We start from the raw sequence: 20,702 nt of genomic DNA, 5'->3' as shown, positions 1-20,702 counted from the left end.
GAAAGCTACTGATTTTGGCATACTTTAAGATCTGGAGGAAGTGGGCCAACATTTGCAAGATTTAGGTCAACAGCTGGGCAGAAATTGTTTTGCTTCCATCAGGAATATTATTATAATAATAGTATTAATAAATAATTTAAAAAATAACAATAATTATTTCTCTGCCCTGATTCAAGGTAAAACGTCAACGTTTTTCAATTTTCATAAATAAGTTTGCTCTGCAAAAAACATAGCAATGGATCATTTAAACAATTTTGGTTTGTAGTTTTCAAGATGCTTTATTTGGCTGATCATCTCGTTACATTTCTTTTACAGTGTAAATATTTAACTGAAATTCATCCAGAGCCCAAGAGCAGAACTTTAGGAATATTTTTGAAATGTGGGGGAAAAAAAATAAATTTCAAGGAACTGGTCAAAACTGACTAAGTTCATTGGACGTTTTTCAGGAACAACAGAAGCTAAATAGAAAAATCTCTGACCAGTTTTGTTGATAGATTTGCAAGTAGAAAATTTTTGTATATGGCAAGTGGAAAATTGTATTTGTTTTTAAATCTCATGCAATTAGTTAGGCACAGAGGGGTGGAGTCAAGCAAGGGCAGTCTTGGGTATTGTCCACATTGGTGAGGGGCAAGTTGCTGTCTTTGAAAGGTTCGTGCAGCCTTGCACTTCCCCAAGGCTGTTGCTATGAATACAGCTTTGTCCACTTTCTGTAGCCTTTGAGGAGAGACACGTTGGGCCTCTGAGGCCAGTGAGCAGACCAGGGAATCCAAAGGTAACATTTGGAGGAACAATTTAACATCCATTCTGCTGGGATAGACAGGCAAAATCACTTGGCTAGGGTCAGATGTGCAGGAAAAAGGATGCCGCGATGAAAGACCATCTCATGACTCTTGGCCTTAGGAAGCCTTAACTGTCAGGTCATATGCTTAGCTGCTGAAGAAGAGCTGCTCACAGGCCTGTGATACAGGCAGCAGGTTCTGCATGCAGAAGTTTCTTCCATTTCCTCTTCCTGTCCAGAAGAGGAGAGTCATGTGCCATTCATGTCAGAAATTCCTAGAAGTCACAGATGGAGACATAGTAATAAAGAACAAATCTTCATCTTTACCAGTCTAGGAGTATGAGACAAAATGGTTCCATGGGCAGTGCATACTTTCAAAGTTTTCCTGGTAACCGTTGCTGCCAGCATCCATGCTTCTGAGGAATCAGGACCCAGGGAAGAGAAAACAGCACTTGTGGCTTCTGAGCAGTCTCACAAAGCACACCTTCTGCATGTGATTGCTTGAGAAGCACAGTGTCTTGACAGCCTGGGAGGTGACAAAAGGTGCTCATGTTCAGGGCTTCTTTTCTATCACTTTTTCCAGTGCTGATTCACTAACAACTAAAGATGTAAAGCCTGAGCTGTACTAGACAGGGAGAAGACTCTTATCTACTGTCTTCCATCTAGAAAGTTCTCCCTCCCACGCTAGGCTGACAGCAGAGATCTAAGGATTTGTTATATGGTAGCTGTCACAGCATCAAAGCCACTTTGACACGTTTCCGTTTTGCTTTTTCACTTCTTACCAATCTCTTTTCCTTGGTTTTATTTCCCTCCATCAGTTTTCACATGATTTTGAGTCTTCCCTTAATGGTGTGCAGCTTCAGTCACATTCAAGTTCCAGACATGACTGACATCTTGCAGATCTGTGCCTGGGACAGTTTTAGGTCCTTTCAGACAACGTGTCCATTTTCTTAGGTGCGTAGGGCATTTGCCTCATTCATCAGTACCCTGGAAGCCATTTGGGGGTGCTCACAACATACACCTGAGCTGAAGCCTCAGATCCCAGACAAATGGGTAGAACGTTGTAAGTTAAACTGGATGTCCTTGAAGACTCAATAAGTTCATGACTGTCCATGATGGTGAATAAACTTAAAAAAGGATTCAGAAGACACCATCTGTTTTGGGTGCTTTGTTCAAACTCCATGCAAGCTTTTAAAAGCTTTTAAAGTCATGATTCACCAGGGCTGTCCTTGTGAGTGCATCATCCAGCTGCATCTTTGATTGCCAACAGGGCTTCTTCACTCTACTTCCAGCACCAGCTTCCTCTTCTTCATTACAAGAAAGGTCAAGAGGCCTCATGTTTGATGGTAACCTTTGGGCCCCCTTTTCTTGGGAGCTGTCTGGGTACCCTGGCATTGAAATGATATTACTGGTATGTTTCTATTTCCTATACTCCAAGATGACCATGAGAAAAAAAGGTGATTTTTTTTTCAAAGATACTTGCCTGACCAGGGAGTCAAATTTCCAGTTTCAAGAATGGCTTGGACACTGAGGAACTTGTGTACAGCAAGGGACTGCAATGAATCCTCATGCAGAACCATGCCCTTAAGTTTCCCTTGAGCAGGTTGGGATATGCAAATAGGCCAGCACACTCCCACATGGAAGTGTTAGCACAGTTCTTAAGAACCAAGCGTAGAGTAGCACAGAAAACAAAGCTAGTTATAAATAGAGGGTGCACCAGATTTACTTAGTGCAGATGTACCAAAATTGCAGTCAGAACCAGCAAGAAATCATGTGCCAAAAACACTTCAGTCATGCAGACCCTTTTAAAGCTTTCTTCTGTGAGAGGGATAGCCAGTGAAATCTCCCATGGACATGGGACATTCTGCATTTTAGAACTGGGAAATTTATTCTTTAGAGGAAAGATACGTTAGAGTGGTGGATGTGAAGAAGTGGAAAAGGACAGTAGATTGGATGGGAAGATCATACAGCATTTTATTAGCTATTGCTTCTGCTCCTTGGATCGTGCTAGATTCAGGTGTGTATCTGTAGGTCCCTTGCAGGCATCCATCATTCAGCCTGAGCTCAAGCTACCTCTGGAGTACCAGCAGGTTGTCAGCAGAAGGATGACCTCCTCTAGGAGCCTGTGACAGTGATGTATCAGTGTATCAGCAGATGCCTCAGGCTTTCCCAAGAAGTGTCCAAGTCTCCAGGCAGGGAATAGACCTCTGTGCACTGGGGGAATGGTGCCAGTCACGACGTTTGTTGGAGCCAAGAGATCTTCATGCTCTGGCCTGCCTTGTGGCCAGCCACCTGTTGCCTCTGCTTGTGTACCCTTGGTCTGTAAAGCTGATGTGGGTGCTGAGAGCCCTTAGCACTCCCTCACATGTTGTGATTCCTACCTTTTAGCCCAGATCAGTGTATGTTCATGATGAGGGAGAACTATTAAAAATGAAAGTTTTCTGGACATAATCAGTGAGGAAGACTTTTCTGATTTCTACCTCCGTTCCACAAGGGAACTACACAGCTGCTTAAAAACCCTGCCCGTGTTCACTTAAGTAGAGAGAAGCAGAAATTCAACTCTCTTGGCTTTTTTTTACTGCCATTGACGTTGCATATCCGTAATGTGCCATCTAAACATAAATCTGGCAAGAACAAATGCTACCACAGCCCTTAAGCAACAACACAGAACTAATCTGCCAACATGCTTTTGAACTACAAAGCTTTGATCATATCAAACACCATAGAATTCAAAACGTCGCTTCCTCCTCTCCTTTGCTGTGTCACAGAGTGGGAGCAGGCATCAGTGTCCATTTGGGAGACAGGATTAGGTCAGATCTCCTGGGTCAGGCCAGGACCTTCATGTGGACCTGGGCTTTCCTTGCTCCATCCATCTGTATGTGCAGGTTGGGATCAATCATCTGGCGCAGCGCCAAGGCTGCTCTGGCTGTTTGCTATCCTTCACAGTGGATTGGCAGGCAGCTAAGCCATCGGACTCAAGTTGAGGCCTCTGGACCTCATCTTTTCTGCTGAAGTGTCTTTTGGTCTCTTCTTTATCAACCAGCTGGTGCCTGTCAAGCACTGAGGCCTAGATGAGGGACAGGGACAGAGCACTCTTGTGGGTGGTAGCTGAGAGCGAGGAAGGTCTGACACGTACAGGATACAGGACCTGCAACACAGCTTATTCCAGGAAGTTGGAAAACATGTTAAAACTCTAGCTATTAATGATAAAACCCTATTAAGCTCAGGGGAGGGAGAGTTTGGTCAGGAGAGAGGGAGGGAGTTTCAGTACAGGTGGGTAGAGATGAGACTTGAAGAAAGATAAGCATAACTTTGATGAACTATCCAAGAAGGTCATGATAAAAGCAGTGAGGTAAGGGAGAGAGATCAGCACCAGGGGAAGAAATGTTTGACCACCCACTAATGAGTTCCCAATGCTTCCCGGTTCACTCGCAGCTGTGGCAGGTCAGGATGCAGAGCACGTGGGTGTTGCTGCACCTGTGCATAGCTCAGCAGCTCCCACCACACCCTGCCCATGCTCCCACACCCCCTGAGTCCCACTTGACTTGGAGCTGCTGCAGGGACCTCACTTGTGACCTGTGCACCTGCCCTGTGGCCCTTGTCCCCAGGGCACTACAGCATCAGGGTCATACAACTGGTGCCCCCTGAGCTAGCACATCCTGGCCCATCCATCATGGATGGTTGGACCAGATGATCTTGGAGGTCTTTTCCAACCTTAATGACTCTATGATTTTATGATTCTATGAATGGGATAGCCTGGCCTGCAAGAGCATGGGCAGCACAGCTGGGCAGCGCATGAGACCTGTTCCAGCTCAGCTTTCTTCTCTGTCCCTTTCTCTCTGTTAACACAGAGATTCTGCACATGCTTCCTCTCTAACCGCAACATAGCCATTCTCCCTGGAACATCCTGTGAGTACTTCTGGGGGTAATAATATGAAGATGCTTGCCATACACCATGCTTGCTGTCGCCTGAGCAGCTGCTCACCGCTCTGTGATGCTGCTTGCCAGTCTTGTCTAGATAGTGGCTTCAAGGAGAATCTCTGAAAATAGGGTGCAGCCCATCTCAGTCTTCTGGCCAGCTGGTGCTTCTAGCAGGCGAGAAGGAAGGAGGCAGGCAGAGGAGGAAAGGAGGGGTTTAGCTGGCGGCTTGATGACCCAGGCCTAAGATAAAGCTGCAATGCTAATGTTAGAGGTTAAAGCAAAGCAGAGAGTAAATATGCGTGTGAAGCATTTATTTTTTCCATTCATCACAATGCACTTTTTATTTCTGACCTTAGCCTCAAGAATGGTGCCAGACATGTTCTGTGATTTCTCCCCTTTTCCCCTCCAGATGTCCAAATGGATTCTTCGGACAGAGATGTTTGGAGAAACTGCCTTTGCGATTGTACATGCCAGATCCTAAGCAAAGTATGTTTGAAGACAAAAAATGCACCACACTACTTAAAACCTCCTGGGCACAGCGGTGGATGTAGAGTGGTCTAGTCAGGGATGGCTCTTGGTGTCAGCTTTGGGCTAGGGCTTAGGGATGCAGGTAAGGGTGCAGGCTGAAAGCAGACAGATAGGAGTTGTGAAAGGGATCAGGAGGGGCCTCGGTTCACTCTGTTTGGGTGTCATTTTGCTATCTTGTTTCTTTCTTTCTGGTTTTCTTTCTTCCGGTAGGTGTCCGATCGAATTCACAGGAGACCGGTGTCAGCATTTCGCAATGGTCAGCTTCTCCAGTATGTCTCTTTCTACTTCTCTCTCTCCCTTGTTATTGTAGCTCTGTGTCATGTCCTTAAAGCAGGTTCTTCTGTTCTCCAAGAGCCCTCTTCCTGTCTTGTGCACTCCCAGCTCTGCTTGGCCTTAAGAGGAGCTGCGATTGTCGCCAAGAGGAGAATCAGGGCTCTTGCTATCTCCCCATTCATTAGAATGGGATCTGCTTTCATTTCTGATTGAATTTAATGTTGCTTGCTCTTTTCGTGCAAAATACAAATACGGCACAAGGTTACGTGGTGTGCTGTGTGAGAACAGTCTGCAATAAGCTGTATCTGCTAGCATTGCTGTCTCACCATGGACTATGTGGTGCGGTGCAAGAGATCTGTATTTTTCCTGTGACTCTTGCAAGTTGGGTGTGTGAGTCTCTCTGTACCAACTGAGGAAAACACAGTGAAGGCTGTTCTGAAATTTCCCTTGCACTGAGGTTGTGGTTTTGTTACTTGAAGCTAAACCAAGCATCAATTGCTGTTCAGGTGAGATTGTCAGAGGCTGGCCTGGAGCATGCCCAGAGGTCTGGGTAGAGCCCATGGTTCATGCCTGGAGCCAGAGGTCATGCTGGAGCCTGCCATGGTCTCAGGGCTCCCCTCCCTGCAGTGCAACACAGCATGCAAACAAAATCTGCTGACTAGGCATCTCTGACTGTATCCATCCTGGAGACAGAGATGTTCCCATATCTCCTAGTAGGTCAGACAGCCTTGCATATGGGGTTGTGTTAACTGCAGTGACTGATCCCTTGACCTTGTATGCAGTGGATGTAAGTACCCTACAACTCCTGAACTTAGTGCTTCCCAGTGTCTAGTTCTCAGTTCCCATGTACTGTGGGTCTCCAGAGATGCCTCACTTACAAGTGTCATTTGCTTATTTTGTTCAAGGCAGCTAACTTTTGCTAGGTCTCTGTTCAGACTGTGTCCTAGCACCAGTGGGATCCTTGTGTGGATAAGGTCTGACCTGAAAGAAAGTGCAGCACTTAGCCTGCAGTTACAACACAGTGACTATCTGTGTACACCCCGCCTCCATGCTGACCATTTGGACCACCACAAATGGTGTTTTTTAAAAGAGAGTTTTTAAAAGGAGCCACAGAAGAGGCTCCAAGTACTGGGAACCAGAGGAGAAAGGCCTCTCCATGATACCTCCTTGATTGCCAGTGTCCCCTCTCTTACCACTCTTTAAGAAATCCTTCAGTCCTTGTCCTGAACTGGCAATAGCAAGAGTCTCATTAGCACATGCTAATAGCTGGCAAAGGCTTGCATTAAACTCTCTTCTGCAGAGTATAGAGACAAGATGCAGATGGGCTTTGAGGCCCTTGGGACAGCTTGGTGTTTTTACATTGCCTTTTGTTCCAAATTGTCTTCCAAAGTTGAAACCTCAATTGATTTATTTTTTTCAGACTAAAACATCAAAGTAGATCTTTTTAAAATGTCTAAAGATAATGTTCTGTTTTGATCTTTAACCTGATGCAAAAAGGTTTCTCTTCTATTTTGGATCCCACAGTGTCAGGGACTCCTGCTGCAGACAGCAGTGGGATGCTCACCCATGAAGTTGGTTTGTAGGGTGTCTCATGATGTGGCATCCAACATGTTCAGACGCTATTGCTATCATGCTGCAAAACAAAAATGGGTGAAAATTAGTTTTATTTTGGAAAAGTGCTTTTTTAATGAACTGCAATGGCAAAAGTAAACAGCATGATTTTTTTCCTCAGCCCTCAGAATTTATGGGAATGAGATTTCTTTAAATTTTATTCATGTGTTGAATGAACAATGCCAACTGACACATTTCCTTATCTCAGTTCTGGTCTAACCATGGAATAGTAAGGTAAAAACAGTTTAACAATCCAGGTCACTTATCTGAACTAGGATAAAAATAATCTAAGATGATTCATATGTGTTTATAGCTGTTTTCACTTTCAGGTCACAGTTGGGTAATATATGTAGCAGCTACACTGCAGCAAAGAATGCACTGAACTTGCCATTCTTTCAAATAGAAAACACATTTCACTCGAGTCTGGATTGCATGAATGCTTACTTTTCTACTTTAAATGATAATTAGGTCACATTGGAAGTTGCTGTTGCTCTATAATTCACTCTGTACTTCATCATGTATGGGTTCTGACAGGTCAACAGCTGAAATACTTTAAATGAGTTTCAGTCATTTCCACTGGAAATAAAAGAGCTCTGACCTGATTATTATTTTGAGAACATTGCCAGCACTTGACAGATACTTAAACAGTAAATAATGACACCTACCCTGGTGTTGTAATAAATGTATTTGGGATGTTTTAGGTTTTCAGGCCTAGATGGGAGGCTTCTGGCTCTTTAATATAATTATTACACTATAATTGTCAGCAGGTATATCCCAGGTCTGAGGGAGAACCTCTGCAAAGTAAACTAAATTGAAGGATGCAGGTTCTGAAAGGATGCAGCAGATAGTTTTCTGAATTTGGGCCAGAAGTAGAGATGGTTGCCTTCTTCCCAGCATCACAGATGTTGTGCATCTTCCTTTTGGGAGCACCTTCCTATCTCTCCAGTTTGAACCACTACTCAGGTTTTGCTCAGGAATAATTCCCTATGTTCAGCAGGGGCTCAGGCTCTCATTGTCTGTTTGGCAGGTTGCTTTGGAGGTTTCTTTGACTATCAGAAATACCTACTAGAGTACTGTAATTATGAAGATGAAAGATATATTTAGATTGTTTTTCTTGCAAGTGATATTCTCTAAGTTGCTGTTACAATCATATGACCAAATATCTACTGTCAGACATATGCTGGGTATATACCCAGTGCTTGAAGTTGTTAAAAATGGCACTTTTTTTTTTTTTTTTTTATGTCATGCTCACACTGTTACTATTTTCTAACAGATTGGTACAGAGGAACTCACTAGGAATTGTATTATTGGGCTAGCTTGGGGACATCCCAGTCTGTCCTGACTCAGCCCTTATTTGGATGAATAACGTTTGCCTTTTGTAGAAATTTGCAACACCAGAATTCAGGCAAGAATCTCTGTTGTTGGTTACTATCTGCTTGTAAGGAGTTTGCATTTTATTTTGCTTGCACTGTCATGCAGATGTAATGGGAAACGTATTGAGACACTGCAGAAAAGAGAAAAAAAAAAAAGAAAAAAGAGAGATAAGCATGATAGAGCAGCTACTTAACTAACAAAATGGATGCATCATGCAAACAGAAAACATTGCTCTGGCCAAGCAAGGTACCACTTCTGAGCAGAGCTGTGGTACCTCACTGTGTCAGCTATCTCAGCCTGCCTTTGTACTAAGCCTGCATTAATTTCAGCCTCCCTGATGGTCTGTTTTCCAGCAAGAATCATACCCTAAGGAGGTCTAAGCCAACACATTTATTTTGCACAGCAGTGGCTAAGTATGCATAGGCAGTTGGTTACCATCAGCTGTGGATGGGCAGTAACCTGCTAAGCTACAGCAGCACAAATACAGGCTTTTCAGACACTGACACATAGTAATCACACATCCAGTAAGTATGGGCAAAGTCTAATGGGGAAACTCAAAAGCTTTATCCTGTTTATCATAGGTCAGTTCTACGACAGTATGGCAGATGGCTTTGTCACGTTGATAAAAACAGAAAATCCACCAGAAGAAACAAGGAAGGAGAGATGTCAGAGAAAAGAATTGCACATTCACTGAGATTAAAAAAAGTGAAAGGTACATACCTGAGAAGAAAAAATAAATGCTCTGATGCTGCCTGAAGTCTGGTTAGATCCGTTATGTCTGTATGAAATTCCACTGATCTCACTGGATCCCTGTGCACACTCCTCCATCCACACATAATGAATTGGCTGACAGGACAGTGTTGGAAAATGATGTTGTTTAGGCTTTAAATAACCTGTTGGAGGAAAGCCTTTTAGAGGCTATAAAACATAACTGAGGAACATTAAGGAAATATTTAAGCAATTTTATTTTAGATTGAAAGAGAATTAATGGCAGTGAACAAAATGGACAGTGGCTGTATGCAATTACAGTATAAAAGAGAGGAATACCCTGGTAGATGAGAACACAAAGAATTATTTCCATGGGCTGTGAGTTATTAAATCATCTTACTAAAATATTTTTCATATCAAACTCTGCATATTTCTGTGTCTGCATACAATCATAGTTGCAGATATAATTAATAGATATCCTGCACTGTACATAAGGTGTATATGTACATACAGTGATGAGAAGGTAAAGTCATATCATATGCTAGTTTCAGGAGTTAGATCTTGTGCTTGTGATGTATCTTTGATAAAGCCAGAGGGCTGGGAGCCTGTTACTACAGAATGTACAAAACCAGAAATCCTCCTTGACTTTTGCCACTGGGAATGCAATGTACAGTCAAGGAGTAACCAGCCATGCTGGCAACCTGAGTTCACATAATGGACCCTTCGTCAGACCCACTGTTCTCACTGCTCCCTTCTTTGCAACAATAGTGCAGCCAGACCCTCATTATTTCTTGAGGGAGCTTTTAGACATCTTTGCTGGAGGTTTGAATCCAAATTTGTGCTCCAGGCTACCTTCCTAGTCACTATCGAGTGTTTGGCACCCAAGTATGAGAATTAAGCTAACCTAACACTAGTGCTGGCATCAGGCTGAGACGTCTAATCCTTCAGAGGTGCTGAGGGTGATGAGCACAAACTCATTAATTTAGCTGTCAGATGTCTCTACCACAGTCTCTGTATAGTATGTTCACAGTCACGTGTGTCTCTGTCTAGCTGTCCTTGCACTAGTGAGAACTAGAATTTAACACGTCATACTGTTGAACCACAGTTTTATTGAGTCCATAGTATTAGCTCCCAGTGACCATTTTGCAAGCCGATTGATTGTGAAATCTACTCTAAAATTGACAGCTCTGAACTTGGGACCAAAGTTCTGCTTTCTGATGTGATTGTCCAGCTTCTGCTGGCAACAGAGCAATTCCTGAAGTGATTGAACATTCAGTGCAAGAAGACTCTTTTCTTGGACAGTAGCTGGATTTGCATGGTGATTTTCCTGCATTGGAACATCCTTAAAAGTGGCTCTGAAGTCTACTGAAGTGCATAAATATGCTCTTCTCTGGCCTTACTTTTAATTCAGAGGACCTTGAAACTGCCTCAGCCAGTGGCAAAATGCTGCCTGTGGTACCAGCCTGTTTCAATTTTTAAGGGAACTAGGAACATATCTTTTTCCATTTCTTTCTTGTTGGTGCTGTTCAGTATACAGCTTCCCTCAAAAACAATCTTGAACAATCTTTGAGAGTCCTCACACTTACACTACACTTACTTAATAAAACCTTTTGATCTGCTTAGATATTCTCTTTTTCATTTTTTCTTCCTTTGTAGTATCACCTCTCAGAGAACCTCCTGGGGTTGTGATCTTTGCCTTTGCAGTCAGATTTCCATCTCTCCTTGCACATGTGGGTGAATTTCAGCAGTATCACACACAAGTCAGTAAGTCTTTCTAATAAAGATCTCCTGGGCCAGCTTCATACACAACTGTGTACTGCAGCTCTTTCCAGAACTTGTAGCTTTTCCAAAATCACCCTTTCTTTCAAGAAACATGCCTTTTTTAAAAACCGTGCTGGCACCTGAATTTCATAGCTGCCTGTTATACATGAAACCAAGACCTAGCCTAGCCCTATATTTTCTCAAGAAGTTTCTCAGGTCTTTGTGAAACACTGCTGGACTAGTAAATTTCCAGGCTTTGTGCTGGCTAGATGTAAAGGTTTCAAAAAACACATCAGCAGCTATTTCATTCCAGAAGGAGCTGATATACTGAAAGTTAAACACCATAATCTCCAACAGTAACATTTACACCTTTCCTAAGTCTGCACATTTGAATTATTTCTGCCTGAGATTTGTGGGAAAAAAATTAGAAATTTGGGATACAGTTCAGTGTCTGTGAAATCTGAAATTACATCTTAATGTTGCTATTTATTCATCTCCCAAAGTCATTGTCACTGATCTAGAGGAAAAATGTCATCCCATTCAAATGTTTTCATTTTCTATTTTCCATTTTTTTCAAATAAAAGCTGAAGTCTGTAGTCTGCCAGTAAACATCCTAGAACAGAGCCAGCAGCTGATGTAATTTAACATGTTCTCCATTTTTACCCTGTATTTCATTCTTTGTTTCTTTACAAAATTAATTTTAATTCATGGTTGGAATCTTCCCACTAGTCTGCTTTGGAAGGGAAGATCAGCATTTTCTGCTGTCCGCTGAGAGCAGGCTTCCTAAGAGGAGGAAGACAGCTACACTTGTTGCATGGTACTCAGTGTAGTCAGCTGAAAACATGGAAGAGAAAAGCTTGATCTGAAAAAACAGTGTCTTGCAGTCACAGACTATCTTGTCATTTCTGCTTTCAGTGACTGCTGATATGAAGGTGTATCCTGAGTTCCCAGATTTATATGTCCCCCAGGGATCCCTTGTTGAAGCCATCAAAAGCTTTTTTGGGTGGGTCTAGCTCCTGATCAGTTTGCTTTGTGGCAGGACATTTCCCTTGTATAGGTATTACAGATTCCTTCCAGGAATAGATGACAAAAATGGGAATTTCCTGAATGAGAACCACTATGTGTTCTTAACCATCCACTGCACTAGGTGTGATTTGTGTAATGACTTCAGCAGCATAATTTCTGAGCTGCCATAAAACATTTCCTGTAAATCAGACATCTGACTCTTCCCATCAGTCATTCTTCTCTAAGGAAGTTACTTTCATAGAGCGCTTCCAGCCAGAAAACTGTGAACTGTTACTACTTGCTGTGTCTGTACCAGGCTGTCTCATCCCCATTGTCCCCTTTGTACATTTCTCAGCTTCAGGCCACTGACCTGAAGTGCAAGCTACAGCATCTGGCCTGGGAACAGAATCACATGTTCATACAGCAGCACACAAATTGGTTCCAAAGCTGCCAGCTAAGCTGGTGTTGAATCAGAGCAGTGTATCTATTGGGTGGGAGGCTTCTTTTCTTAGGTATAGTTTAACTTGCTCTGAAGTCACCAAGCTGCAGCTGGAGGAGTGTTGGTGATCACACAAATATATGAGCGATCCTTTTGACAGGAGCTGTTTGGACATTTTCTTCTCTCATTGCCTCCCCATACAGAGGTGAAATGTCCCCTTGAGTAGGTGGATGAACATACCACTTCAGGCTCTTCTAGGATCTAATAGAATAGAGCTTCTAATAGAAGGTCTAAATCTGAATTTCAGCTCCTCTGTTCATTCATTCATGAGTAATTTCCTACCTGCTGATTGCAATATGAGAATGATAAATAGAAAAATACTTTTTTTTTTTTTTTTTTGTAACCTACCTTTCTGTTTCCTGCTCATTCTCTTACTCATCTGAGCCCTAAAACAATATTTAGCAGCATTTTAAATTCCACAGACATTGTGCAGCTTCCCTTTAATAACACAATAGCTGCTGACCATTTAATTAATGTAATGACTATGCTGTGGTTTGGCTGGGTAATTACAGGGCATTTGTGGTTTATCATAACAGGGTTATTTCTCTCTCCTGGACTGCAGTGCAGGTTATCCCTGGGGACCTCCTAAAGTTAATTACGAGCTAATCCACAGAAGCTCGCCAATTCACTGTTGTTACATTTCTGGACTCCTGAGGCCTACCCATTTATTTTTATTCATACAGTACTGGACAAGCAAAAAGGTTGTGCGGTTTATGGAAAGCTCACAGACTACTCAGAGAGCTCACTCAATGCCCAGTCCTTAACTCACACACAGTGTCCTTTGTCCCCAGTGTCATGGGACATTGCTCCCTCATGTCCCCTGGAGAAAGCCTAGGTCATGGTGCAGTCCAAGTATTGCTCATCAGTACAATTTATTATTGATAGTCTCTTTGTGGTCCTCAGATGTTATTTCTCCACTTTGTTTCACACCTTGGAGCATGCAATGTGACTCACATAGTCCTCTGGGGACCCAGGCATGTTTTGGGGGGCATAATGTACACAATAGCTAAACATCTTAATAGCATTCTTAGGCTACTTGAAGTCCATGTTAGCACAGGCCCAGTTTTCACAGCCATTTGCAAAGCCCTTATCCTTCTTATTCATCTTAGAAATCTTCAACACAGTGAGACTTATCTTGTCTTGAATTGTTACTTCCATAAAGATATTTTAGTTTATGTTGTTTTGTCTGTTCATCTTTTAAAGGAGGTGAAACTTTAGAACATAATGTAGTCCCAAAGTCACGACGCATCAAGTCGGTATAGCTCTTCTGTCCAACAATGAGAAAAAAATCCAGCACAGAATTTGTGACTTAACAATAGGCAGTGGGTCAACAGAGTACATGCGCTATTTGTAGCACCTAAATCCAACTGGGTTTTTCTTTCAATCCACTTCAGCTGAATTTTTTCCCTTGGGAGAAACCAGTGCAAGGTCCATGCATCACCTGCTGCCTCAGCAAGCTCTACTTAGAACAGCTGAGTAGCACCAATCTGGATGATTGGATCCAACCTGAATTACACACACATACATTTCAGATGAGACAAAGAGCATGAAATGAAGCATTTTTGTCATCTCTCATATATTTTCCCTTCTCCAGCTCTCCCATGCTTGCCAACTTTCTCTGTTGGACAGACACTTTTATATGTACAGTAGTTTGGTATTTGAACATTTACAGACTACTAGTTTGGTCTCTTTTGGGATCAACACAGAAGAGCCCAGCTTAGCTTTTATATACAAGGAATAATATAAATACTGCAAAGTAATGCATCTAAGTGGATAGTAGATACTGTTTCCTTAACACTAACAGCTGCTTAAGGAAGAATGAGTTCTATCTTAAGACCAATATTTCCAGAAAGGTTCGGCAGGTACAACTGGAACAAGATTTTCCAAAAAATTGCCCCCAGTTCAGATATTTTGGGAATATTCAGATATTTTGGGAAATCTCACTGTGGTTTGAGGTGCTCAGTCCTAGCTACTTGCCATGATCAAGGAACATGTTTGAGTACAGACAAAGATAAATGATATGAGAAAAATAGTATGCCCATTTCCTCAGCCTAGAGCAACCATCTCAGAACTGTCTTACTGTGATTTGCATGCTAGCCTCTGCCTATATTGATTCCCTCTGCCACAAAGCTGGAATGCAATACACTTCCCTATTGCAACAACTCCTGTTAGGATGGAGTGACTTGCCTTCTGGAGGAGCTGCTAGACTAGCCTAGACCTCATGCTTCCCTATGTACAGCTAATGTCTGCAGAAGGGACTGTCATCTGATAGTTTCTGGGAATCCCCAGCAGCCAAGTGTGCCAGACAGCCACTCTGTTACTGACAGGCTGCATGAGATGCAGATTAATTGAATTGTTGCAGGACACAGTACAGGTGTAGCACATCACACAGAACACCTTCTCCATTATCAGCAAATAGGACTCAAAGCTTTTGAAGATGTATTACTTTTCCTAATCAACCTCTTAAAAAGCAAAGGAGGCCTCCTTCAGACATGGAATGCCATCAGAAATAGTTTTGCTCCAGACCAAAATAAATTTGTGTCTCTAGGAGAAATGTTTTCTCAAACATGTTTGTTCCCAAGTGGAATATTGTTAATATACAATAGGCATGCACTGTATGGTATGCCATGTTCATGAAGATGATACCCCTCTGCTGAATGCAGAAAATTACACTTTGAAGCAATGTTTTTTTCTGGAGCTGGGGTCATCGTGTTAGCCTCTGGATTGTAACATGTTGAATAATTTTGAATAGTCTCTTCTTTAAAGAACAGGCAAACCTTCCAAAACCCAGAATACTATTAAAGTGTTTCCTCCTTCATTGTCCCAGCCCAGAAGGCAATACCTGCTTAATGCCCAGGCTGGGAGGAGCTCCTGAGCAGGGAAAGGAGAGAAGGCTTCCTTTTGGATATATTCAGTTGTGGGTGAAACAGAAGCAATGCCTATATCTACAACTGGCTGGCACATCACCTTGGATGCTTATTGTGCTGGAACAATTTTTCTGCATACCGTCAAACAACTATTTTGCTATTATGGTCATTAGTGATAATAGAGAAGCAACTTAGGAAAAAAATGATATGAGAATGTCAGGAGATACTAGTATGCCTCCAGTAATTCCTCTGCTTTATGAAGCAAGTTGACTTGTCATCAAAAGGAATTTTCTGCTGGAAGTCAGTGTGCAGCCTTGTCAATTTGCATATCAAAAGAGAGGCTGAGTTTTTACAATTCCACTGTATGCCTGAACTGTGTTGTCAAAGTGACACTCAGGAGGGAAAGAATCAATAGACGAGATTATGAAAAAGCTTGAAATGATGGTAAAGTGTTGAGTAGCTATGGACTTCAGATGCAGGAGTACACGTTGGGGTATGGCTTCCTGTACGTGCAAAGCCACTGGTGGGTTTGCAGGCAGAGTCAGGCACATGCATTTTAGCTGCTGTATAGTTGCATGGTTTCTTTGCTGATTAGGAAACTTGTGGCTAAGATCCAACAAGCCAGCAGTCTGTATCTGCTCCAGGGGCTGGGGAGCAAAAAGAACTTACAGTTCTAAGGTGAGGGAAGACAATGGGAAGGCTAAATTTCTTCAGGTCTTGCCTACCAACTCTGTTTGCATAGACATTTCCGAGTTTGAAAAAAAAAAAAAAACAAAAACAAAACAAAACAAAAAAAAAAAAAAAAACCATGAGAATGGTCTGAATTGCATCCATTTGTAGCTGTAAATGTTACAGCAAATCCTAGATCAGGGAGAAAATGTGTCAGTATAGGCTGTGTGTTGCCATCAAACAGATCAATAGTGTAGATATATGGATGAAGTGTAATGCATCTCTACATGCATTTGTCACAGTGTCAGGTGAAAACAGCTTTCATAATGGTAGCGTGCTTTAGGAAAAGGTCAAGTTTCAATGTGATAACCAGAAGGTTTATGACAAATGTAATGTGTCCAGTTCTCTGCTGCCCACCACATTGTGTACATATTCCTGGAACTTGTACAAACTCACTGTGATATGCATGGTAGAGTTTGCCATTCCTTTTGCACAAATGTGAGATGTGAAGCAGAGAGCATCCGGGTTTTGTGGCCTTTAAATTACATAAAATTAAGAATCTTCCCCCACCCCCACCCCCACCCCAAAAAAAAAAAGAACCCAACATTAGCATTGATTTGAAGAGAAGAACCTGCTTTAGTTGGAAAGTGTTTACATGTTCCACAACTGTTAGTGCTAATTTCCCCTACACACACAGATTTTGAACAGCATTGCAAAAGGAAACCAGTATTTCTGTGCAGCAAAAAGTTCTTTTGGAAAATATAGCAAATCAATTTGGACATCTCCAAGTTGAAAATAATCTTGTTCATATGATGAGTTGGAACAGGAGAACACACTTTAATGTACAATGATAAGTATGAATGAAGATTTTTAATATTTATGTGGGAAAAAACTGTCTTTAGGTGAGGCCAGTACTGGGAAAAGTTTTGCAATTCAGAACTGAAAAGGACTTTTTCAGCAAAACTGTTGCCTGTGTTGGACAACAACATTGTTGATTCATTAGGCAAACTCAACTTTGCTTAGCATTATCTCTTCAAGATAAACTGTAATCTTATTTGTAATGAATTTGAATCTGAAAGCAGATACTCCAGTTTGTGCTCTTTTTTTTTTTTTTTTTAATTTTTATTTTTTTTGGCATGCTTGCTGTTTCTAAAAATGCAGAACCACAGCAAAAATGAAATTTGAAAGATCACAGACTTGAGGGAAACTTCCAGTGCAATTTGCACTTTTAGATCTGCAAGGGATTCATTACCTTTGCCCAGGCAACTAATCACTTGCAGTATCAGTGGTACAACTGCAAATCTGTACTGCAAAGAACAGTACTCACACAATTTATGTGATACCAGGAGATTTTACAGGCAATGCTGCCAGATGACATTGTGCATCCGAGACCAGACTTGAGGTCATGGGCAGAAGAATTGTGCTTGCAGGCCTGAGGGCCCTGTGCAAGTGCCTACACATCTGTCTGCCACACACGCTTCTTTGGTGCACAAGCCCCCAGGCAGAGGGGCACGTGAAACTGTGCAGGGCACATTCTGCCTGTAGAAAGCAAATGAATGGTTTTACCAGGTTCATGCAGTCGTTATGTGTTTTGGCCTGTCTGGAGTCAGGAGTTGTTTCAGAACAAGTGTACTTTTTTTTTTTTTTTTTTTTTTTTTTTTTTTCCTGCCTAAACTGTAAATTCCATATCAGGTACTAACAAACATGGCTCATCTCAAAAGAATTCATAATTAACTAAAAGAATTCATAATTAACTTCCACTGCAATTTGTTTGGGTCTTTCTTTACATAAGATATAAGCTCTGGTGGGAAATTAAAATGCTCTGAAGCATACACTGTGTTCTGTGTAACCGCTGCTGAGCCTACAGAAAAACTAACCTGCTGTAACTGCACAGTGTGTGTGTATGTATATTAGAGATCTCTGACAGACCTGTTTTTCTTTTTCTCTTTCTCTTCCTTGTCTTCTTTCTGCATTGGCAGAGCATCTTGGATTTGAATTAAAGGGTATGGAACAACCATTCATTTATTAATCAGAAGCCATTAAGAGCTGCCCATATTATATTTATGGCTTTAATGGGATGATTAAAAAATCAGCTGTTCTGTTCGTTTCCCTGGCGCCAAGATAGATGTTTGGATTAAAAAAAAAAAAAAAAAAAAAAAAAAAAAGTAAAGCTCAAAGTCTAAATGTAAAACTATAAAAATGCACGTGTATTTTTAGCAGCACTTTTTTCTTTGTTTCAAGCAGCAGCCTGGTGTGTGTGGCGTGACTGGGATGTTACAATTGCCATATGTCTCCTCATTCTACATGCTTTTGTATATTTAACCGAAAGGCAGGAGTTCATGACAATCGTAACGGTTGCCAGCAGGCACCGCTTGGGAATGAACAGGTGTTCCAGGAATGGGAAGGCAAGTTTTAGGAAGATAAGGACTTTTATTGCATTGTCATTCTCAATGTGCTATGGTCCACTGGATCCTAGGAAGCATCAGGATGGTTTTGCCATTCCTGCTCCCAAAGGCTGCTTCTTTCTGTGCTTGACTGGGAGGAAATTGTCCCTTGGAAGGTGACATGAGCTGAGTTATTTTAAAGACAATAAGCCTGGGAAATCAGCAGTCTCCCATGAGAGGAGAGGGTGTAATGCTGAGCTTCATGGTGGCAAGCTCAAGTGTGGAAAAACACTGCAGTAACTTGCAAGCTCTTAAAAATATCCCCTTTGGGCAACTGCCTGCTCCTGCCCAGTTGCTTATAATCATATTTTTCCTCCTTTCTCCTTAGTCTGTTTTCAGAAATGTATCAGATATCTATAGAGTAAGCACCTGAGAAATCAAATCCTTGGGGCTAGGTTTCCCTTGAGTGCACAAGCTGAGTGCAGAAGGGGTTGGTCAGGTGAGAACAGACAGATTTGTCTTTATTGCTCAATTTAAAAACACTGGCCCAGCAATGCCATCCAGAGCAGATCTTCACATGAAGATAACTTCAATTCGATTTGAAACATGTATGGGGACACCAGTCTTTCACTTGTGGATGTTAAATTATCTTATTGGGTTCCTGAGGTGGAGAGACATGCACTAACTGAATCTGGAGAAATCTGTCTCTGCTGGTTTTTGCATGCCTTACCCACTGGGTTTGGTATGTATCCCCAGCAGCTTGTTCCTGCTGTTGAAAATGAGTGCATTTCATGGTCAAGTGTTTCAGAGAAAGCGGTGCTGCTAATACCAATACACTTAAATAAACTTTAAAATTAAGGATTTTTGACATCCCTTTTTTGTTGACTTTTGTCCTTTTCCTCATCCATTCTCAATGTCATCACAGAACCGCCACACATCCTGTTCCCAGTCTGCAGTCGTCTCTTCTCTGTCATTCGTCTTTCACTTTCATGTGTTGCTGTGACACCCGTGGCTGGACTGTGATTCTGTCAGCACTATGTGGCACAACATGGTTTGTTCACAGTGTTTGCTGCTGTAGAGTGACAATGCTACTGATGAAGACATGGTGTTTGTAGAGCGTACAGACACAAATGGACAAGTCCTGCTCCAGGATCTTAACTTCTCAAACACAGAAGTGTAGAATGCTTCCTCCTGTTTTCTTTCTGTTTCTGGCAAAATGATTTTATGCAGCATGAAGATACTCTGTTACCAAGCATCAACATTAATAAGGTGTTAGGAGCCAAGATAAATTACTATAAGCAGGTTGTTTAATTTTTAGTTTTACAGTAGTGACTGATGCACAGACTCTGACTTCAGTGTTTCACATAGCAGAGCAGAACTGTCAGTTCAAGACTGAGCACGTGATTCTGCATTTCTGATGAACTGAACCATTCCCCCTGTAATTCAGGTGGAAGTGCCAGAGACAGGGTTCCATACTTATCATGATTACCTCAACAGAGGCTGGGATTTGGGCCTTGAGTGAAAAATTTGGTCATATAGCTAATGGGGTAAAAAAAAAAATAATAATTTTGATGGTTTTGCTGTCTTTCTTCCTCTCCTTCCGTGATTCAAAGGAAATTCATACTTTAAAATAAATAAATAAATAAAATGCAGTTTGTAGCAAAAACAGTAGCTTATGAAGAATCCTTGAAAACAATTGGCTTCATGGATGGGTCTATGGTGAAAAAAGGCCTCCTTCCCACCCTTTTTTTGGTAAATCATAAAGAAATACAGCTGGGTAGCAGCAAAATTTTTGCCCAGTGCTGTCTATAATCAGGACATGATCCTACTTGATTCTGATAAAATGTCTGAATTTCCTGATGGAAGGAAATAGCTGTACAGCTGGAATCCAGATCCCAAAGCTGTACAAGAGCAAGAAAACTTGTCTGCCATGGTTGCTGATGCCTGGAATAGGACACCTGCAGTGGAAATACATAGCTGAAGCAAATATTTCACCCCACGGTGAATTCCTTCCCCTAGCCAGCTCCACCTGGCTCCTTGTAGTAAGAAGCAAGGAACACCAGGTCAGCCAACACCCAAGCTCCTGTGCATGAGCAGGTCCCAGGCCATACAGGCTCTGGCTCTGAAGAGGTGCAGCTGGCTGGTAAAACAGATACAGCTCGATAACTTTCAGTCAGACACCTGACCTGCTGTTCCTGTCTTACAGTGGCTATGGAGCTGGAGTCTGGGAGAATCTCAGCTGCCTGCTTCTCTTGTGCTTGGTGGGACTTTGCTTTTTCAGCAACTCCACCGGTGAGTGCTCTGAGAGCCTCCTGAAGCCAAAG

The 20,702-nt window shown here is 42.0% G+C and overlaps 1 protein-coding gene across 2 annotated transcripts in view; it reads left to right on the top strand.

Moving 5' to 3' along the window:
- Positions 1–20,702, top strand: part of NRG2 (neuregulin 2) — a 98,155-nt gene that overhangs the window by 68,185 nt on the left and 9,268 nt on the right. The window contains exons 5-6 of one of the 2 annotated variants that reach the window (XM_032196746.1): positions 5,438–5,496; positions 17,974–17,997. In XM_032196746.1, coding sequence (XP_032052637.1) covers positions 5,438–5,496; positions 17,974–17,997 — 83 coding nt within the window. The remainder of the gene's footprint in view (positions 1–5,437; positions 5,497–17,973; positions 17,998–20,702) is intronic. The other variant, XM_032196747.1, reaches the window with a different exon arrangement.

Source organism: Aythya fuligula, chromosome 14 (genome assembly GCF_009819795.1).
Source record: "Aythya fuligula isolate bAytFul2 chromosome 14, bAytFul2.pri, whole genome shotgun sequence".
NCBI lineage: Eukaryota > Metazoa > Chordata > Aves > Anseriformes > Anatidae > Aythya > Aythya fuligula.
The sequence above is the reverse complement of the archived record's forward strand: the minus strand, read 5'-3'. Positions and strand labels throughout refer to the sequence as shown.